The 21001-nt window shown below is 46.6% G+C and overlaps 1 protein-coding gene across 1 annotated transcript in view; it reads right to left on the bottom strand.

The window, feature by feature from the left end:
* The window catches only part of PAX9 (paired box 9), a 50439-nt gene extending 35338 nt beyond the window's left edge, over positions 1–15101 (bottom strand). Inside the window, exons 1-4 of the mRNA XM_063288896.1 lie at positions 15069–15101; positions 13628–13769; positions 13239–13351; positions 1020–1143 (exon numbers count right to left, since the gene is read on the bottom strand). Of these exons, the coding sequence (XP_063144966.1) occupies positions 1020–1143; positions 13239–13351; positions 13628–13769; positions 15069–15101 (412 nt within the window). The remainder of the gene's footprint in view (positions 1–1019; positions 1144–13238; positions 13352–13627; positions 13770–15068) is intronic.
* Positions 15102–21001: the final 5900 nt, after the last annotated feature.

Raw genomic sequence — 21001 nt, 5'->3', positions numbered from 1 at the left:
TGGGCAAGGGCGGGGGAGAGGGGACAGCGAACTGCTAAACGCTCAAGGCGCGTCCCTTCCCGGGGAAGGCTGGGGTCGTGTTGGGCTGCTCGCTGCTGCCTGGGAAGCAAGTTCGGGGGTCGAGGCCCGCGGCCTTTTTATTCCTGGTAGGTGCGCACCTAGCACGAAGCCACCGCCTTAAGGAGCTCGTCCCCGCAGGCTCCGGTCGCGGGCACTCCGGCCTTTGAATATCCCGAGAGACTCCCTGCCTGAATGCAACCGGCAACGAGCGGGCCGCTTCGGACAGCGGCCACTCGCGGGCATCCCGCGGGCATCTCTTCCCCAGCCCCTTAGGGAGGCGCAGGGCCGCGCAACCGTACAACTCCCGCACTCCAGAGGAAGCCAGGCCAGGCGAATCACTCGGACTGACTCTCGGGATGGGGGGGCAGTCGTGGACTGAGGCGTTCCTTGGAAAGCAGTCCAGCTGAAAACTGAGCGGACTGCTTAGTCAACGCCGTTGGGGCGGCCAGCTTCCTTCTCCTCTTGAGGTGGCGCGTTCCGTTCTAGCTTTGGCTAGAAAAGCAGCGTGCCTAAAACAGGCAGCCGGGAAGGTTAAATAAAGTCGGAGAGAAGTGGGAAGCGGCCAGCGAGCGAGGGGACTTCTGTCCCCTCCACTCAGCCAGCAATGCTTCTGAGTTTCCTCGCCGAAATACAAACAGCTTTCAGGGTGAGAAGGGCGAGAGCCCCGGGTTCCAGAAGCCTGGGGTCCAAGAGGCTCCAGCCTCGGCTGCAGAGTCGGTCAGCTGCTCCCCCCACACCCGAGAATACGCTGGGCGCTCCTTCTCAAGCATTGCCGCTTCTGCCGCCGCCGCCGCCGCCACCGTTGACTCTTAACGCCGCTTCCCCACAACCGGCTGGGACACGAGCAAAGCCAACCGGGCGCCCGTGGGGGCTTTGAGCCACCAGATTGCCCTCCCGCGTTCCTCTTCCCTCCGCCTTGACAGCCCCGCAGCCTCCGTCGCCTCCCCAGCAAGACTTACCCATGGCTTGACTCTGGACGCCGAGCGGGGTGCTTGAAGATCCCCGGAGGAAACTCGGCGAGGGATCGGTCTTGCCCGGCTCCCCGGGTTGGGCTCCGGAGAAGGCCCTGGCTCCCTCGGATTCCTACCGCGGGAAAAGGTGAGAGTGTCAAGAAAAAGGACCCCAAGGAAGTCACTTTTCCGAGGCAGGAGACTTAAGTCCCGCATTTCAATCTCGCAGCAACGTGGGCTGGGCTGGGTCGGTTGGGGAGGCTCAGGCTATCACTCACCAAAGACCCGCCCCTTAGAAGGCGGACCTAAAACGAAATGCACCCCTGGATTGGTAGGGAAGAGTGACAGACAGTCTCGCCCTGGAAGGGGCTTCCGTTCGCTTTTGCAGACAAGCTGGATCAGCACCTGGGTTCCATATGCAACTGCAATGCACAGAGATGGGAACGTTGAATTGCGGGAGGCCATAAGTTAGAGGAAATCTAATAGCAGAATGTGGAAAATGCATTAACAGGATGAATAGTAGCTCAAGGCGGCTTTATTCTCATAAAAGGGATTCACCTCAGATCTGCTTCCAGCACCGGTAGTTGGACCTCCAGCTAAACTTTCAGGAGGACGTTTTTTTCGTTTCTCAGTTTTAGAAAACAGAGAAATAACGTTTTCTGGGAAATAACATTTTCCCATTTTAGAAAGGCTTCTTTTGTATTTCCCCAAGAAAATACTGATCTATTTCCCCCCGGCATTATTTATCGTTAGCAGCAGCAGCAGCAGCTGTAAAAAGAATGAAAGAGATGTAGACCAAACCGAAGGCTAGCAGCGGCGCGAGTGTCGGTGGAATTCAGTCGAGTTTAGCTGCCAGTAACTGAACACACCGATCGTTCATCCGTAAACAAGATGGTCACGCAAATATGCCTTAACCTTTGAAATATAAGCCAGGCCACCTCTCTGCATTTGGAACCCAGGAGCAAACACGCACCTTTCCTGCACCGTGGAATACGGAACAATTAATTTAAATGGATTCTAATGGGAGTCACTTCTTTTTGTGTCCTTCGGACTGTAGCCGAAAAAAAACTTTAGCAGAGACCAACCGCGCCTAACGGAGCACAAATGACATGTTACTAGCTGGCGGGGAGAATCTCCTGCGCATCCACAGATCCGGAGGCATTTTACAAGGTCCAAGAACGAGAAGTCCGTCCCCTTTTAACTGTCTCCTTTTAATATGGGCCTGTGTTGGAACACTCCAGCATGAAAACCTAAATAATAATAATAATAATAATAATAATAATAATAATAATAATAATAATAATAATAATAATAATAATAATATTATAATAGTAAGAGCTTCTTTGCTTCTAAAATGTGGTGAGCTCAGTTCTGGGATCATTCTGAGGATAGATGTGGATCGGGATAAATGAACAGGGTACTGGCACCTTGCGCAGACATATCCCCCGTGCAGCCATAGTTTTCTGGACTTTCCCCCCTCCCCGCCATAGGTAAGGAGCAGAACTGTTCTGCCAGACCTCCGATCCGCCACCAGATCCTTTAGCCAATCGGTCGGGCCGCTTTTTCGTCGAAGAAGGTGTTTAAGGGCGGGGGCGGCTTCATCCGAAGGTCCAAGCGTGAGCGGTAGACGACTAAAAACCTCCAGCAGGAAAAGTGAAAGGGGGGCGCGATTCCCACCAAAGCCGATTTCCAAGGGCAAGGCTCCTTTCGAGGGGCAAGGCTGCTGCTGCAAACCGACCCTGCACTATCCTGGGCGGCGGTTTAGGGCTGTAATAATAGCCGGGCGTTGAAATCCAAATCCAGCGCGCTTAACAGGAATGATTGGCACCTCGAAGAGTGAAAGGAATGGTCTTGAACTCGCTTTGGGAGAAATTAAAATGGAGGGTTCTCTGTTTACAGGGGAGATACTCCGATCATCGCTGGGAATACTGCACAAGAATGGATGGGGACGCCTGGGCTGCACTCGGAAACGCGGGTTGAGACCGCTGACAGACCGGCGTTCCTATTCCAATCGGAGAGATTTCCTCTGGGCTCAGAAAACACAGCTGGCAGTACAAAATGCAATCCCACTTTTAAAGATGTCCAAGCACCACCCAATTCCTTGTGAGATACTTGTGACGGGCCCCGGTATTTGGGGCTGGGGGGGAGGAGGGATGTAAAAAGGCGATTTGCCTTTGAAGCAACAACAAGGTTTTATGAAGGGGTTAAGTTTATAATCTGGCAATTACATCGCTTGGAAAGTTCCTTCCGATTTGGAAGAAATAATTACCTCATTAGCTAACCACCAGCGAAGAGTTCTGTGTAACACACTAGCCTACGTTGATTCGAATATCGATTGCATATTGCCATTTAACAGCAAAACCTGAGTCAACAGCTAATACAGTAGCCCGCTGTGCAAGTGTTTTCTCCCCCTCACCCCCGGCTTTCCTCCATCTTCTTAATTCCTTCAACCCATCAGGTGGGAAGAAGTCCACAGCGACTCAAGACTCAAAAGAGGGCCTTTGAAAAATGACTTAATCCTAATTAATGGATTTCGAATCAAACGGAGGAGGGTCAGGTCTGCCAGGGCTGGGTGACTCCCGTGCCTTTCAGCATAAATCTGGCAGCTGCGGGCCCTGCTGAGCGCCGCTGAAACACCTTGACATTCTCACGCTCCAGCTGAGCTGGGTGGTGTTAGAGGGGCCGCTCCCGCCGCCACCCTCCCACACAAGTCACTCAGGGCCGAAGCTCTTTGACCCCGAGCTCGTGAAGTCCGGCTGGCGCTCTTGGTTACGCCTGGACCCTGATCCCCTCTGCCTGGAAAAACTCTGGGGAGCTTCTGCTCAAGAGCCGCGATTTTCTTCCCACTGGAACCCCGCTTTCTTCCGTCGTATTCTCTCGGACGGTTTGGGTTTTGGTTATTACGGGAGAGGGGAAGCCTTACCATTGGACTGGGGCCTTAATCATCCACAGCCGCTCCTGCTCACCTTTTCGAGGAATTTAGTTCGCTGGATTTCCAGCGACTTCTTTCCAATTCAGGCAGCAGGGCCACAAGCAAGCTCCGTCCAGCCCCTTGGCCTGACACAGCTGCTAGGGCTGGGAACTGCGCAAGGACAGCGCGGCCGGCTTAATGTGAATCTTGCCATTCATCCGTTGTTAAAGCACAAACAAATTGTTTAGACTTGAAATTGACACCTTGGTTAGTATATTCAAAACAGAATTCCGAGGAAATGTCCGCCAGCCAATAGAATATAGGTCCTGGCGGGTATGGTCCTCGTAGATCAGCAGACAGGGATTTCTGGGAATCTTAAGAGCCCAGAAGGATCGTGTTTTTCCTGCAGCACTGTCCCGCTTTCGTTCCTGATATCTTCCCCCCACCCCACCGCACCCCACCCCCGATCTTGCCATTTGCCTCCGAATGTCTTTGGGACGCATTGCCAGGCCTCGGAGCTCACTTCAGGGCCCTCCGCTCCCCCTCTGGCCTCTTTTCCCTCACACATACAGTCTCCTTCTCTTCTCCTCCCCTCCCCTCCCAACTTTGCCTCCCCATCCCGGGTTCTGTTTCTCGGGGCCTTTTCTCAATGTGTGTTCCTGATGTGATTCTGTCGGAAAAGCTCGTTTACTCTGCCCATGTCCCCAGTGGTTTAAGGATAATGTTTATCAGGGTTGAACGTGCTCAAGTTGTTTCCACTGAACTGCTGAGTGGAGGCTGAAATAACAAAGGTCACATCCACAGTCAGCCGGGCGAGGGCGAGGGCGAGGGGAGCCGAGACCAATATGAAAACATTGTAATAAACAGCAGCCTGTTGATCGCGCTGACCTGCCTGGCAAAAAGATTAATTTCAGGTACAGAATAATGGAATAATTGGAGGTAGAGAAAAAGGAGGGGCGAAAGAGGAGGAAGGGAGGGGGTTGGCAAGGGAGAGAGGAGGGTTTCCTTTCCTCAAATTTTAAATAGTAAAAATGGATACAAAATCATGCTTGTTGAATTTTTCTTATGGACTAGTAGGAGGTTTTCAAGCCTAGAGACAATTTCGCTTGGGAAGGCAAATGAAGTCAAATGCTCTCCTTGACGCACATCTTTCCCCATGCTAACAAAACTAAGGAGCAGGACAACCAGGGCAGGCCTGGGAGGGCGGGGGGAGGGGGTCGTCGGTAAAAGAAGGCAGGAATCCAAAGCGTTCAGAGGTAGTTTAAAAACCTAACGCTCGTCTGTCACTAAGGAGCGCTCAGCAGCCCCTGAAAACCTGAAGGTGAATGTCAACCAGACCCTGTCCGGGAAGACTTGGAATCCAGCTCCGTGGAGTTCAGTGGAAAGAGGTGGAACTATAAAATGCTGTCCCAGTACACTACCTACCAGATTTATTTGGGGCTTCAGTTCCCATGTTGGTTGGAGATTATGAAAATTAAAGCCCAATGTGTTGGAAGATGTTCACTGGGGAGTGGGGGGGAGGGAGTCTAATTGCTCCAGTAGAATATGACCTTCTGGAAGAAGGTGGCAAAGGCAGAGAGCAGCTGGACACAGCCCAGCCCAGCCCAAACCAGCCCAGATGCGAACTGCAAAACATTCTGTGCAAATGACTTAATAGAAAGCTGTGACAATGTTGATGCAATCTGTGGGTCACACTGGAAAAGTGTGGAAAACTATGCTGTCCAAGCAGCAATCTTAAATGTATCTGCCTTGGCAGAAACCGCATGGTACCATGACGGGACCTTTTTCCAGGGAAAAACTGCAAAGGATTGGGCTATAAAACAGAAGTTTCTATTTCATACGAGCTCTTTGCCTTTCCACCAGTTAATTGGTCTGGTACTTGAATATTCCAACAAGTCTCTCCTCCTCTTCCTCTTCCTCCTTCATCACCTCCTCCGAAGCATTTTGCTAAGAAGCTTGCTCTGAGAAGTAAAATCAAACAGTGAATAATACATCTGATCCAGTACTGATTTTGGAGCACTTTAGCAGATCCTCTGGGGATTTGTTACACTCAGCAGCCGCTGAAATGAATCAGCCCTAACAGTGTTTCGGATGCGGGTATTTGGATGTAATTGGGGCTTATATGCCTTTAAATGGTGTGGCATATGTGAGGGTGGTTATTTGTCCTGCTGGAGTCAATGAGACTAAACAAGATTAAGCACTTCTGCTAAAGTGACCGCTGGATCAAACAGAATGGAGGGGCACAATGGCGCAGGGGCCGGTTTCTCTGCTTCTCAGCTGCACCCCAGGTGCCGGGTAGGGGGAAACCTTGCTTCCTTCCTATCTAGAGAAGTCGCGGTTCCAAACAACACGAACAGAGCAGGGCCAGCATAAAATGCAATTTTTCAGGAAGGGCAGATTTAAGCAAATGATTCTGTCTTTATTCCCTTGCCCTCCAGCCCATTGAAAACGACCTGCCTTAGCTGAGAGCCAGTTCCAATCCCAAGCGCTTGAAATGGAAGCTCTAGCGTGTCTTATCGCCAATACTGAGCCCCCAGACCTTCAGCACTTCTAGTGCTCGATTCTGGGTCTCCCCCCACCTCTCAGATTCAACCGGCGTTGTTTCCTCACCTGCCACAGGGCTCGCTCGCAGGATCCTTTGTAACTGTAAGCCCTATTGAGTCAAGAATCTTACTCCGGGGAAAATGTGCCGTATCAGGGCACAATCAAGTCCAACTATTTGGAAGATATAATATAGGCCTAGGACTAGATATCCCTATTTAATCAGCCCATGGATTGCAGCCTACTCTTCGTTTTCCCTTCTCTTAGTAGTGTACTCTGTTAACTAGTGAGCTGCCAAAGTTAAGTGTGTAGGAAAGTAGGCTTCACTGAAAAAAAAAACCCTATTTCTGAGTAAAAGCGTACTCTCCATCTCAAACACAGATACTCAGAAAATCCAGATCTCAATGGGATTTTTCGAGGAGACACTAATGACTGTCTATGTTTTCAGCTAGAGAGATCTTGAGGCCACCAGATGACCACCGGGCGGAATGTTGTGGGAAGGGGAGAGGACCTCACAGAGAAGTATCTTGATATAATCTGCCTTGAACTGGTAAAGGGAGGGAACTGATCAAATACTGGATTTTGATGGGTGGGAGGTTAGTTCAAATCTCTTTCCTATTTGATGTGAGAAGGTGTAGTGGAGAAAATAAATCTAACATGGTTCTTCTCCTCCTCCTTCAGACTGAATCCACGACAGAAGGGACATTCTTTTACTGCGACAGTTCCCTAACCTGTACAACGGGAATGATAAGAAAATTGCAGTCCCATGCACTCTCGAGTCAATCCCGTTGAATTCATGTGATTTACTTCCGACCAGCTTTCCGTAGTAGACTGGGCTGCATGTGACTGACTTGCACTGCAAACAGCCCAACTGGCGGATCGCTAGGAGTTCGGACTACACGATGTAGGAAATTCCCACTTGCACAATAAAAAAGTGGCTACTGATTACGAGGTTCCAAACAGGGTCACCTCGTCTGACGCTCTTCGGTGAATTTCCAGTAGTCAACCTTGCCGCTTTCCTAAACTACATATCCCGGAATCTCGGGGCGGGGATCCTTCTAATTGCTGTACTGCGGCGTAGAGGGAAGAATAAAATCCCACAGCGATTGGTGAGACTGGCAGAACTTCCTGCGCATGTTAACTCAGGAGAAAGCCTCGTCGTCTTTACTCAAATCTGTTTTCCGAGAAGCTTTTACTTAGGAGTAAATCCCACGGAACTCCACGAGCTATAGATCAAGCTGTCAAAAGGTCTGGGATCCAGGTATGTTTTGTTGAATAACCCTGACTTTGGCTGCACGGTTCAGAACCTGCGGCTGTAAAATGCTTGGCATTCCGGCCCCTTGACAGGAAGCACGATTTATAGAAGGAGCAGCAATGCGCGCCTGACAGTATACCTTACCAAAGCAAACATTTCCAGGGCCAGTTTCCTCGCAGAATTCCCTCCAATCTCACCTGCTGCTGCTGCTGCTGCTGGACCCACCACGGGAGCTTTCTGCCAATACACGCTCTCGGGGATAGTCTCGGACAGTCCACTGAATTCAGAGCGACTTCCTTCCCAGGGTCGCGTTGCAATCAGAGCATTTTAAAGACTGGGATTCCCCTCTTTATGCCCCCTTCCTTATCGCCTGGGCAAGCGCCTTTCATAGCCTTGGAGAGGCTTCTGCCAGAATAATCGTTTGAGTCCCACTCCCCACTTTCTTCTCAGCGCATCCTATGTCAGTCTGTCCCTTTGATCTTTGGGTCTACGGCCCACATTTCCAGCCGGAGCTCAAGGCAGTGGACGTCACACTCCCTATCTTGACAGTTTTACTCCAACAACCACCCTGAAAGATAGGTGGGGCTGAGAAAAAGCCCAAAGCAACCTAGTGACGGTACATGGCTGAGGGTAGGTAGTCTGCTGGTCACTCCGGCCCTTTTAATCTAGCCCCCCAACCTAGCATCAAGGGTCCTATTCATGTTAATGGCTGCAACTATTTACTTCACAGCCACCTTAAGTCCTAAAACCCTGTGGTGCTTCGCCAAGCTGGGGTGCAAACTTATCCACTGAGATGCCAGAGTTCCCAAGAAACCTCCGTTGGAAGGTATGATCATCCTCATCAGGCAATAGCTGGCTTAGAGCAACCGTAGACAACCGTATTTTTTTTTTTTTTTGCTTTACTATTTCTTATTGTCTGTCTACCATTTCATACTTCTTCATTGTTCTTAGCAATCAGAAAAACAGAAAGGATCTCCATTTGTATTTCTACTGCAAGTGAATCTACTATCCTTTAGCTTATCCTTCCTACAAAAGTGTGCACTTCTTTGGACTGTAGGAAAATACTGGAACATTACCGAGTTAAGCTGCCTGTTAAATGGGCTTCATTCAAATCTGTATTTCTCATGACTGAACTTGAACTCAAATCTCCCCATCCTAGTTCAATACTTCAGTAATTCTCCATTTCCACACTGGTGCTTGACCCTTTTCCATGGCATGTTCAATGGAAGAATTGGTGACTCAGTGAAGTTTTGAAATAGCTGGATAGAAAAACGTTAGCATTTAAATTGATCCAACAATCCTTATGTATGTTTATTCAGAACCAATCCCATTTTATCCAACCAGACTTTCCAGTTAAGTATGCAGCACCATTATGTAAATATAAAGAATGCCATTCTATTGTATAAATATAATAATAGGTAAATAAGCAGACATATCTAGAGATATCAGAGTGCCCAGGCCTTCACATATTGCCCGTTGTTGGGTTAAGAGGAGGAAAGGGGAAGAACAAAAGAACAAAGCTCAGGCAACAATGGGCAGACTCGGATTTGATGGCAGGACCATCATAGCCAAAAGAGGGTGGAGCAATTGAGAAAGTGGGTGGAGTTGTACTGTACAGCATTACAGGGTGTCATCGTTCCAGCTTTTTCTATAACGCTCCATTTTCCCCTCCTTAGGTGGGGAAGATAACTAGGGAGATAATCTGGTGGGGCACCCCACCACCCAGAGGTCCCCCACTTTTCCAGTCCAAAATGGTGCCGGTCAAGAAGAATGAAATAAAGAAGGAACTGAAAAGGCAAGAATGAGTATAATTTTAGTTGCAGGCATTTTGTCTCACTAGAGTAGGGATAAGCAATATTCTCAAATGCTTGGGATTTCAGGTACACCCAGCACCAGCCAGAGTGACTGGGGACAAGGATTGTGGGAAATGTAACCCAAAGCAACTAGGGCACTAAGCTGCCTATTCCTGCAACAGAGCATGACGATCTAGGGTTGATCGGACCTGCATCAAGTCTTCAGATATTTCCACAGAGAGCTGACTGACCGAGATGTCAGTTGGAGGCTTGGAGAAACCAGAAGCAAAAGACTTAAAAGAAAGGCCTGCATCTAATTGCTGCCTCCACCCCTCAAAGTCCTGGACAAAGTACTGAGCGGAACTGCTGAGCAAGCCGACCATCATATGGGGTCTTTCTTCTCCGGTGGATCTCCCGGGGTTTGCAAGCAGGCAGAGATATTCAGCCCGATGGAGGGAAGTTGACCCAATGCCCTAATTCTCCAGGCGACTGGCTGTATAATAAAAGCGTCCCCGCCAGCCCCTTTCGCTCGGCCCAAACTAACAAGGGTGTGCGCGCCTCTCTTTGGGGAGACCCCGCACTGCCGCATTCTCCCATAGCTGCCTGCAGCCAAACAGCCGAAGCTGTTACTCCGGACTTCGAAGGAAACTTACAATTCAGAGATAGGGGCAGGGAGAGGGGCATGCCATCTGAGCAGTTTTCCGCCCAGCAGGGGTCAATAGTGATGGACAGGATAGGGTAGGACAGAAAAGAAGGTGGGATGCTGAGTTCCTTCATTTTAAGGGAGGCCCCAACGAACCACTGTTTAAAGCGTCAGGCTTAAATTTGCCCTGGAGCTTTGCTACCTGTGCTTGACAAGGCGCATCTTCTGGGAGTTAACGTCTGGGAAAAAATGGGACCAGGGCTGTGCCTTCTGTCTCCCTGTGCACTCCCTTCCCATCCTCCCGAATCTGCAAAGGTCACTCAAATAAGCGTTAAGTCCTCCACAACCTTTCATTTCGAAGGAAGAGCAACTTGCTAGTCCCGGAAATTGAACGAAATGTTCCCAAGGCCCTTGCTCCCAATTCGAAGTCGTACCCCTATTTATAATTTTAGACCAGACTCTGGTAACCTTACCCTGAAGTCGCAAGTGTGGACCAAAGGGCTAAAGGATATTAACAGAATAAACTTTTTGAAGCTTGTAACTTAATACACATCCACCAGGTTAAATCCCTTCAGACTGGTGTAGCCAAAAAAGAATAATTGTCAACAACTGTAAAGGCACTTAAAGATCTACCAAAGCCTGCTAAATTCTCTTTCAAAGAATTCAGTCTGTAAACTCAGTAAAATGTTTAGCTGGAAATGAGGAAGCCCATTGTACTAAATGAAAGTATTTCAGTGTAAATGCACAGGATAGATGGAAGACAGATACTACTAAATCAGGCCATAGTTTCTGTGGAATTTGGATGTCATAAATGTGGCTTATCCACAGTAAATGTGGAGGATCAGGGTACAGGTTAGGCAATTTGAGGCTGTCTGTATTTAATGAGTTTTATATCACACACTCTTTGATTACCTCCCCCCCTCAAATGTAGCCACCCCTATTTTATCAGTTAGAATAAGTAGGAAGTAATGATGATAATTATGGCAAGATTAATCATAATCTGGGAAATGGTTTTGCTGCCAAGCCAGTGTTTTCGTTTCACCAGCACAAAGAGATTTAGCTGTGATGAACCTTCACTGTCTCACAGTAGTCTTGAAAAACAAGGGGGGAGGTCTTCTTGCCTCAATGTGATGCCCTGGCCGCCACACCTGTGGTAGCTGGCAGTTCCCTATTTGCTGAGGAAGTAAACCCTTAAAGCCACGGTTCTAATCCGAAGCAGTCATAGAAATTATGTTTTACCCAGGTATGCAACTTTCCCTCCTGTCATCTTGAAATGGCTTTGCTGCAGGAACATTGAAAATGGTGGGAGCTGCAGTCTACACAAGGAAGACAATATGTAGGACTGAGAAAGGCTAATAAGGTTTATAGGACTGCAGCTTTAGTCACTTACTTTGACCAGACCCACAAATCACTATGGAAATCACATAAGTGTTTGTGATTTGTGGTCAACAGCACCCACCCACCCCCATTGCGGGGAGGCTCTTTCCTTATTTGGGCAATGACTCAGTTTAAAAAACAAAAACTAAAAACCCTAACCAGAGCCCTAATGGGACAAAGTGTATTTGCAAGGGAACCTCTGACAAACTTTTGCTGCTGAAAGCATCTTTCACCATAAGAGGAAAAACCCTGGAAACTTTCCTCCCATTCCTGGTTTGGTAAGTCAGAGACTCTTCACTGGCAAGGGGGTCTGGGTTTTTTGACCCCCTCAATGTGGACATCCCTGCCCTAAACTTTAATAGTCTCATGAAATGATGCCCCACAGCAGCATCTCTGCAACCTCTGGGACTGAGGTCCCCAGTTCTAGCTATCACACTGGGGATGCCAACACACCCACAGATGCCAAAGCTTGACCTTTTTACATTAAAAAAAGTTACTCATTTAAAAAATGGGAGTTGACATGCTGCAAAACAGAGAATTTCAAAATCACATTGATTAACAAGAATGTCTCTGTCCCCCATACATTTCCTGAGAACCAAAGAAAGCCAACCTGCCCAGAAAGGAGCAAAGGGCTGAGTTTGAACAATGCCTTAAATTAGGCTAAAATGAGCCTGCTAGTTCAGCATATTGTGAAGAGCCACTCCTTGTCTTAGCTTGTCATGTTAATCAGCTAAATCATACAATGATTATGTTAACTTTGGTTTAGAGTGTTGGGTGAACCCAGGTAGAGGTTGGGAACAGAAGGGGACAGTGGCAAATAGGCCCAGACCATTCCCTTGGTTATCCTGGATATATCAAACTCCTATGGACCCAGTCCTGTTCTCACAGCATCCTCCTCTGAATCGTAGAAAGGCAGATAGGTGGATAGCTGTCACATATACTCCCTTTTCTTTCCTAGACCAGGTATTAAAACACATCAGCTTGCCCTACTGCCTCTGGATCAATGGCAAAGATTTTTTAAAATGTGCTGAAGTTTGGAAGACAAATCTCCACAACAGAGACCACCAGTAGACCAGGCTTCCTATAAGAGCTAGGATCATAGCTTTTTCTGGGAACTCGGGGCAAAAGTTGCCATTTTGTTTATTTCCCTGTGTGTGTGTGTGTGTGTGTAATCTGTATTTTTGTATTTATATTTTTATATATATTGTGAGCTGCCCAGAACTGATCTGGAGTTGGGCAGCACTGAAGTCTAAATGAATGAATGAACAATGAGATTGGGCAGAGAGGGTGCATGCTAGGTCCCTCTGATTAAATCATGGGGGCCTGGGAAGTCTGTCTTCTCTGTCCCAGCACCCCACCCCACCCAAATACCCTGTATGGTTCCCACCCTAAGGATACTCAGAAAGTCTTTGAAAACCTGCTGTTCTCCCAGGCCTTGGGTTTAAAGGATAGCTGAGCCTCTGTAAGCTTTTTTGCTTGTTTGTAGGGTTCTTCTTCTGGACACTCATGATCTGTCTTTTATTGTTTCTTGCTTTTAAAGTGTAAGCAGCCCAGAGTCATTTAAAGTTGAGCAGCCTTTAAACTGTATTGAAAAAACAAATACAAACTTTACTGTGGACCTTTCCCACATCTAGCAGGCCGGAGAGCGCTTGCCCCATGATCTTTTCATCAGAATTGCCTTATCTCTTGAACACCTCCTGCAGCTGACAAACTCGCGCCGGTGCGTCCCTAAATCGAGCTGATGATTCATCGGGGACGCGGCCTGAAGGTTGGGAGCGAAGGTGGATTTGAAAGGAAGGCACTTCTGTCCCACATCAGCAGCTGAAAAAAAGGGGGGGGCAGAATCAGAGAGGGAGGGAGAAACTCGTTCAGCCGGACATTGTTTTATATTCCAGCAGATGAAGAAGAAGAAGAAGAAAAGTAGAAAGAAGGGTATGTCGATTTTTTAGCTTCATCCTGCCCTCCGTTTCCAATCCGAAACATCGGTCTCATTAAATGTATTTGGAAAGTACGAACAACCGCAATAAACAAGTAAGAGTTTTCGCCAAGGGGGAAAGCTTCTCTCCCTCCCTTGGCCGCCGCCCCACCTCCTCCAACGCGGCTGTCTCTCGCTGGCCACGGGCGTTTTCCGGCGCTTCCCGGGGGTTGCGCGGCTTTGCGCGCTCTGCGCTCGCTTGCCGGCCGGGACCACCAGCGCCGGGTCGCAAGCAAGTTTTGCGGCTCGGCACTCCTCGCGTTTCTTTCAGGAGGTGCGCACAGTGTGGTTTGCTTTACCGCCTTCGCCTCCACTTGTTCCTGGCAGGCCCCTTTGCAAAGAAAGGAGCCGGGTCTAACTGGAGCTCAAATGTGTTGAGCCTGGCTAATCCGCGTTTGTAGTTAAGGCATCTTTTTTTAATGTCTAGAGCTCCAAAGCTGCGGAAGGCAGATATTCAAAGCATATTTGGTTCTAATAAAGACACCGGTTTCTCATTTATCATATGCTCTGTGAATTTAGAGTCAACAAGAAAATGTCTCTATTGTTCTTTCCTCAATAACAGCCCACTATTGGCGAGGTCGCCGCTGAGCAATTTTGTCGAGCTCGGCCAGGCGGAGCGGGTTTTCGGATTACCTTGTCACAGCGCCACCTGGAGGAAGGCTCGGAGGATTTTGGAACGGGGCTGAACGCACAGCGGATACTGCAGACGCTTCCGCCGCGGTTCTGATTAGAGAACTTTCTTCTGAAGTAAAAAAAAAAGTGAGGACGCCAAAATAGGACTCAACGCTTCCGAGTGTATCTCTACCCCATTCCGTGTCGTATCGGAGCACAGTCAAATTGCAATTTAATATATAAAAGAGAATATGTCTTGATTAAAGCGTTTTCCCCACTCCTGGGGTAGATCTTCTGCTGAGCAGAGCAATTGGTCAGGCGTTTGAATATTAGAAACCTTTAGGCATTGATTTCAGTGAGAGGGAGCGGAAAGGAACTAACCTGCGGTCTCATTGGAATTCGTTTAATTTATTTATGTGAATTATTTTATTCTCCCTTTCTCATTTAAAAGCACTCAAGAGCTGCTAGCAATAATTAAAGGTTTCTTTTAAAAAGAGTCTACACCTGAAACCTGGATTTTTTTTAAAGAAAGGCACTGTATACACGTATAAAAGATCAATCAATCAGAAAAGTGAGAAACAATAGGTATAACATCTAATTAAAATCAAGTTGTTTTTTTTAAAAAGGGGGTGGGTGGGAACCTGAGTTTAATTTTAACTGAAAAAAAATAGACAGATGAAGTTAGACCAGCTTCGAGCTATAAGATTGATTGAATGAATGAATGAATGAATGATTGATTGAATGCTATCAAGTAGTTTTCGACTCCTATCTATCCCACATTATCTATCTACCTACCTACCTACCTACCTACCTACCCACCTACCTATCATCCATCCATCTATCTATCTATCTATCTATCTATCTATCTATCTATCTATCTATCATCTCATCTATATCGCTCTCTATCTATCGCACATAGATAGGTTTTCTCCATGACGATCTGTCCCTAACCTGGTCTTTCAAATCTCCCAGCGGTGCACCCATCGCCACCATAACCTGGCTGCTGGTCGTCCTCCTGTTCTCTTTCCTTCCCCTTTCCCAGCATCAGAGCCTTCTCCAGAGAGCTGGGTCTTCACATAAGGATCCCGAAGTTCCACCAGATAGGAACAGCCACCCAAATACCTATCACATGGCTCTGGTAGGATAACCTGTCTACCAAGCTCTCTGGTTCTTCTGTCTTTTTAACAGTTTTTTTAAAAATTAAAAATAAATAAGTGGGAGGCTGGCATGCTAAAAAATAAAACGCCAACTCCCAGCATCAAATGTTTCTCTTGTAGGGCTTCAGACAGCCCAGCCTTTGTTTGGGACGACGGTCCCTCAAAAAAAAAAAAAAAGCTTAGCAAAAGGTAAGCAGGTTTGGTGAGGGAGGCTTTAGAGTGGTTCCCTCACCCGTCGGTCTGTGCTCCTTAGCAGCCGCGGTTACAGGCAAAGAGCCACCCCTCCCTTCTACGAGGGCTGTCGATTGATCTCAAAATCCCACAAGTCCCTGTCTTCCCAACAAGGTTGCCTACCCCTGTCCTATTTCTTTGTTTTCTTTTTCTTTTACTTCATTTTATTTAAAGAACTTGCTACCCCCGCTACCCCATCTACTTTTCGAAAGGTAAATTCACTGCCAAAAGAGACACCATGAAGGAAGCGTCTGGAGTCAAGTCTATCTTCAGCCGTGGAAGCCCACGGAGACCTTGGCTCAGTCACTGTCTCTCGGTGCCATCCACCTGGCAGGGTTGTTGATGGAAGAAACAAATCAGGGGAGTTCGCGCTCTGTACACTCTCTCGGACTACCGGAAGGAAAGGACAGAAAATAAAAAATAACGAAATAATCATTTCACTCCCTTCTTGCCCCCACGCTTTTCAACCTGGTGTTCTCCAACCACGTTGAACACACACCCGCCCCCGAGGGAAGGGTTTCGTCGCCCCACCAAGCACCGAGCTTAGTTGATGTTGGGGCTGCTTTTCAAGTTTAGCTGACTGCTTGGGAGAATGCAATGCTGAAATAAATGGAGCGACTATAATATTTATTTATTTATTTCTCACGTCTACACATTATTCTGCCTGAATGCAAAGGGCACGCTTCCCAGAGTCCTGCTGTAGGAGGGCTTAACACTGAAATTGCACCGTGCAAACCCATAATCAGGTTGTCAATTTGGATTATTTACTAGTTGTCCCTTTAAAATTAATCGAATAGAATTGGTTCAGCAATAAACATTTCCGTTTGTTTTGCTGGCAGACTGATTGTATTGGTAGGAATATAGGAATGGTTGGATACGCGCACCCGGCGTCTGCGTGTGGATCCGCGCAAGCCAGTTCTCAATACTAACCAGATTTTAGTCCTAGAATCTAGAGTTATATGTAAGAATGCCTTTCGTTCAATAAACAGGCAGCTGAATTGACACTTAAAAATAATAATGTCTAAAATTACTTTTAGAAATAATTAAATTATTTAATGAGCAAGATTTCGCAGTCTTCATCTAGCAGGGTGTTGTAAGAGGCAGCCAAAAATCAGGAAGCGTTTGGTAGCACCTTTTAAAAGGCTTTGTTTCTGACCTAGTAGGATGTTAAGCCAAGGTGGGGAGCAAAAGAGTAGCGAAATGGAGCTGGGGTGCCGGAGACGACTTGCAGACGTCATCGCAGAAGCGGCCTTTGAAAATGCAACAGAGCGCAAGACACAGCCAGGAAAAGGGGCGCTGTCCTTTCTGGAGAATGGGGCGCCGCTCGTTTACTCGGCGCAAGACCACTGGCTTCCGACGAAACCGAGCCGGGAATCCGTTCAGTTGCATCCTGCCCCGCCTCGCCGTTTGCAAAAGCGTTCAGCCCGAGCTCCTTCACAATGGCGTGTGAGACAGCTGACAGGTCTGGGGACGACAGGTTTAAGTATCGGGGATCTACTGCTGTTTCTCTGTGGGTAACCAGATTCCCCCCCCGCCCCCAACACACACACACACTCCTCCACAACTGGCGCCTGGGGCAAAAGGCGCGAGTAAAAGGTGCCCAGGAACATCTTGCCCTGAACATGCCACAGGAGAGGCAGGGGTGATCTAGGACAAGGCCCCAGAACCCGGCCATTTTCTCCTTCCCGTCTTTTCCCATTCATTCACCCCGCTACAGGTAAAGCCCCGGCTCTGCACGAGCCGAGCGTCCCCGGCGAGGAAAGGGGCGAGCCCAGCGCGGGGCTTCGAGGAATGGCTGAGTCGAGGACAGCGGGTCTCATTGAGTTCAACGGAACTTAACCCTGGCTTGATGAAGGTTGTACCTAGAATACCCATCAGTGGGAGGAAAACCTTAAAAAAAAATACCTGCGATTCTGCCGTCTGAACAAAAGAAGCCTCCGGGATCTATGTCCTTTTTTTCTTCTTTTCTTTAAGAAAGACTCTGCTTGGTGCGTGTGAAATGCTTCCCGTCCTTTTTGGGGAAAGAGGGGGAGAGGGCGGGTAGCCTTCTTTATAAGGAGAGTCGTTTGCTTCTTTGGACCATTTCTTTTCAAGGCAGACTAGTTATCAGTAATCGAAAATATAAGCCACGTCCTTACCCGTGATTTATTACTCACAGCGACAGGAGAATGGTGGTCTAAGGCTATAAGATGTTAGAAATCACTAGCAGAGAAATTACCCTTCCATAAATCAGGCCAAACGATGGGATGTGCATGCGCATGCATTTCTGAGTGTATGGGGGGAGAGAGTTTTGCCATACACGCCGAGAAAAACTTCAATAAAAGTAGAAAAACCAGTAATAGCATGTTATCAAGTATTCTGTCAATGCTGTTGTTTCAAGAGAAACCACTATCAAGGGAATCTAAAAAATAAGAATATTTCCAAACTGGTGTTTCCAGGTCAACACATCTAAGAACTCCAAGCCAACAAAGCAAAATCTGTCATCTACTTGAAAGCCAAGGCACATTTTTTCACTGCAAAATTATGGATCAGATCGCTGAATCAGCTGTAATTCCTGAGACTTTCCTTTGTTCCTTCTTGAAAATTCAGCCATGATATAAACAAAATTCAGTCATGATATGCTTTCTTGAAAGCTGGTCCTTTATGTTTGTGTTATAATTAAAGGATATTTATTCTATAGGTGTAGTCAGTGTTCTTTTTTTTCCTTTAAAAGCATGCCATTTAATAGTAGAATTATATATATAATTCTATATATAAATATAGAATTATATATAGAATTCTATATATAGAATTCTATATATAATTCTATATATAAATAATAGAGTAGCTCTTTGAGATGGGCAGTGATGAAATTTGAAATATAAAATATAATTAAAATAAAAAATAAATTACAGAATTTACATAAAGCTGTGTATACAGCTTTCTCCTAGTGATCCACCCTGAATTTTTTACATTCAAAACACTATGAGGCTGAGAAATAATTTCTGACCCAAGAGGCTCCCAGTGAGAAACTTGAATTCTCAGGCCTGCCCAGACCTCCTCTAACATCCCTTCTTCCTACAGACCCCCTGGCTGGGCGGTTTGCCTGAGTCACCAGCAAATTCAGAATCATGGAAAGTGTTGGAATGAAAAACTTCTAGGCTTAGAAAGTGATCTTCCTTAAGACTTCCTTCCAGCCCTTTTAATCTTCCCCTCTGTCCCTGCCACTCTTTAGCCACAGTGGGTGCTCTGAAACTTCAGTAGCCTGATACCTTGAAGAATAGAGGTAGCTGGAATTCAGCCTCCCTTTCAAGGAGCAGTACCATAGTCTGGGGTTCGGGGCAGAAGTCTAGCAGAAGGATCAGGAAGGATCGAAGGCAGGTGGTGGGAGCTGATATCCTCCCAGGTATCTAAGGTGAGGCTTTTCTGGGAACTCAGAGCAAGAAAGGAAAAGAAGTTAATCTGAATCAGCCCCCCCCCCAAAAGTGCCCCAGGTTCAGTCCTTCCACAAGAGGATAACAGAGTGGATTTCCATTGCCACAAAGTGACCATGGCCACTCCACAGCATCTGGGAATACATGTTAGAGTTTCTGAATCAGGGTAAATTCTGACTGAGTTTGGCTATACACTCTTAAATTGGTCCACCTTGTGTTCAAGTGTCATGGTTTCCAGCAAAGAACATTGAGAAACGTAGTTTTGCTACAGAATTTTAAACTTGGCACAAAATTACACGTCCAGTTTTCCTTGGTTTGGGCACCAGGACAATGAAACAGTGTGAACCTGGTTGGAAATCCACAGAGTGCACACCTTTGTGGTAAAGACTTGGCTTCAGCCTTCAGTCTGCTTCTTCTTTTCAAGAGACCCTCATCAGTTAAAGTTCCTTCTTAAAAACTGAACTTGGTGAAACTTGCTGCTATTTGCTTTAAAGGTGCTTCCTGTTTAGGAATTCTATTGCAGGATAAATCATCCCCAAGGCCGGATGCCTTCCATCAAAATGTGATTCCACCCTAAACCAAGAGGAACGTCTGTTTATTCCTAGTCTATTGGAATGTATATTTCCCCTCTCCCATCCTCCAAACAAATGTGCTTTTACACCTCTCTGGCTTCAGCCACCAAGGCCCACACCTGGGGTTACTTTCCATAGCCCTTCTTCAAGGCAGCAATCCCAGACACCAGGCTCCTTCTCCCAGCCTTCCAAATCTGTCTGAGATCCCCACCCTTTATCACCACCCAGTCCTTCGCTAGCCATGCTGGAGATGAACTGCAGCTTGCAGGCTAAGGAATCTGAAGGACACAGGCTGAAGAAAGTCTATAGTACAACAGAAGAAAAAGTCTATCGAGGATAGGGAGACTTACTTGTGGCCAAGCAAGCACAGGAACAGAAGGCTCAAGCTGCAAGGGTGCAAAGCCTCTAGTCCCAACAAGGACATTTCTTGAGAGTCTAATTAAACCTTGCAACATTACAAAAGGAAAAATGAAAGAATGCAGAAGACGTACAGGGACTTAGTCTCTGTTGAACCTACTCCAGTTCCTTGCTCCTTAGCAGATGGTATTTTTGTAACTACTGTATCTTTCCATTCTCCTTGAAAACGCCTCTCATTTGGAAGGACTGTATATTTCTCCCACAAAATACTACATAAATCAGAGTGACACTGCTTATTTTGGGTGAAATTCATAAGCCTCTCAGTGGCTCTTAAATGAATGCATTAATGGTGTTGAGAAGCTCCCCTGGTGTCCATAGTATTTCTTTGGTTCTAGAGCTGAGAAGACAACAGCTGCCACCCAAGGGGTCTTTTACAGCAGCAATTTATAGTGTCATATGGTCACCCTTGTGGCAATAGAAAGCCAGTCTGCAGCACTGTTTGATCACTACACAAACGGGTGAAACCTAAAATCTCTATTGTGTGTTCTATCCTGTCAATTTCCCCACCAAGGGTTAAGCTGGAGAAACAGAATTAAGAATGGAAAGGAACAAAAGCTATGATTGTCATGCTGGATTGGATCCCCACTTCGTTATATTTTGTAAAGAAAAGCTGAAATCAGAAAGATATATTTAGAAGTACTATTGATTTTAATCTCTATAATGGCTCATCTTCATATCTGCCTATGACAAAAAATGAGCATTTTTTACAAACATCATAGAATTAGGTTAATTTTTTCAATATTTCCTTGATTCATTTTAAACAATTGAATGTGCTATATCATTTTTTAAACTATAAATCATTGTTAAAATCCAATATATGAATGTCAACAGCAATAATAATTATAAATCATAAAAGGAATTTAAGAATTACAGTATTTTTTTTCCAAGCAATTGAAGACTTTATGTTAAGAGGAATCTAAATTTTGGATATGGTACATGCTTCTATTTAGACTTATAATCCAAAAATTAATTTCAGTATCAGATTTACTTCTGAAATACAAAGTTATATTGGACATTGAGGTGTACACAAAAATCTCAGTTGATTTTGAGGAAAAAACTGTGCTTACGTTCCAATGGGAAACACAGACTATTTT

This window comes from Candoia aspera, chromosome 1, assembly GCF_035149785.1.
Source record: "Candoia aspera isolate rCanAsp1 chromosome 1, rCanAsp1.hap2, whole genome shotgun sequence".
NCBI lineage: Eukaryota > Metazoa > Chordata > Lepidosauria > Squamata > Boidae > Candoia > Candoia aspera.
The sequence above is the reverse complement of the archived record's forward strand: the minus strand, read 5'-3'. Positions and strand labels throughout refer to the sequence as shown.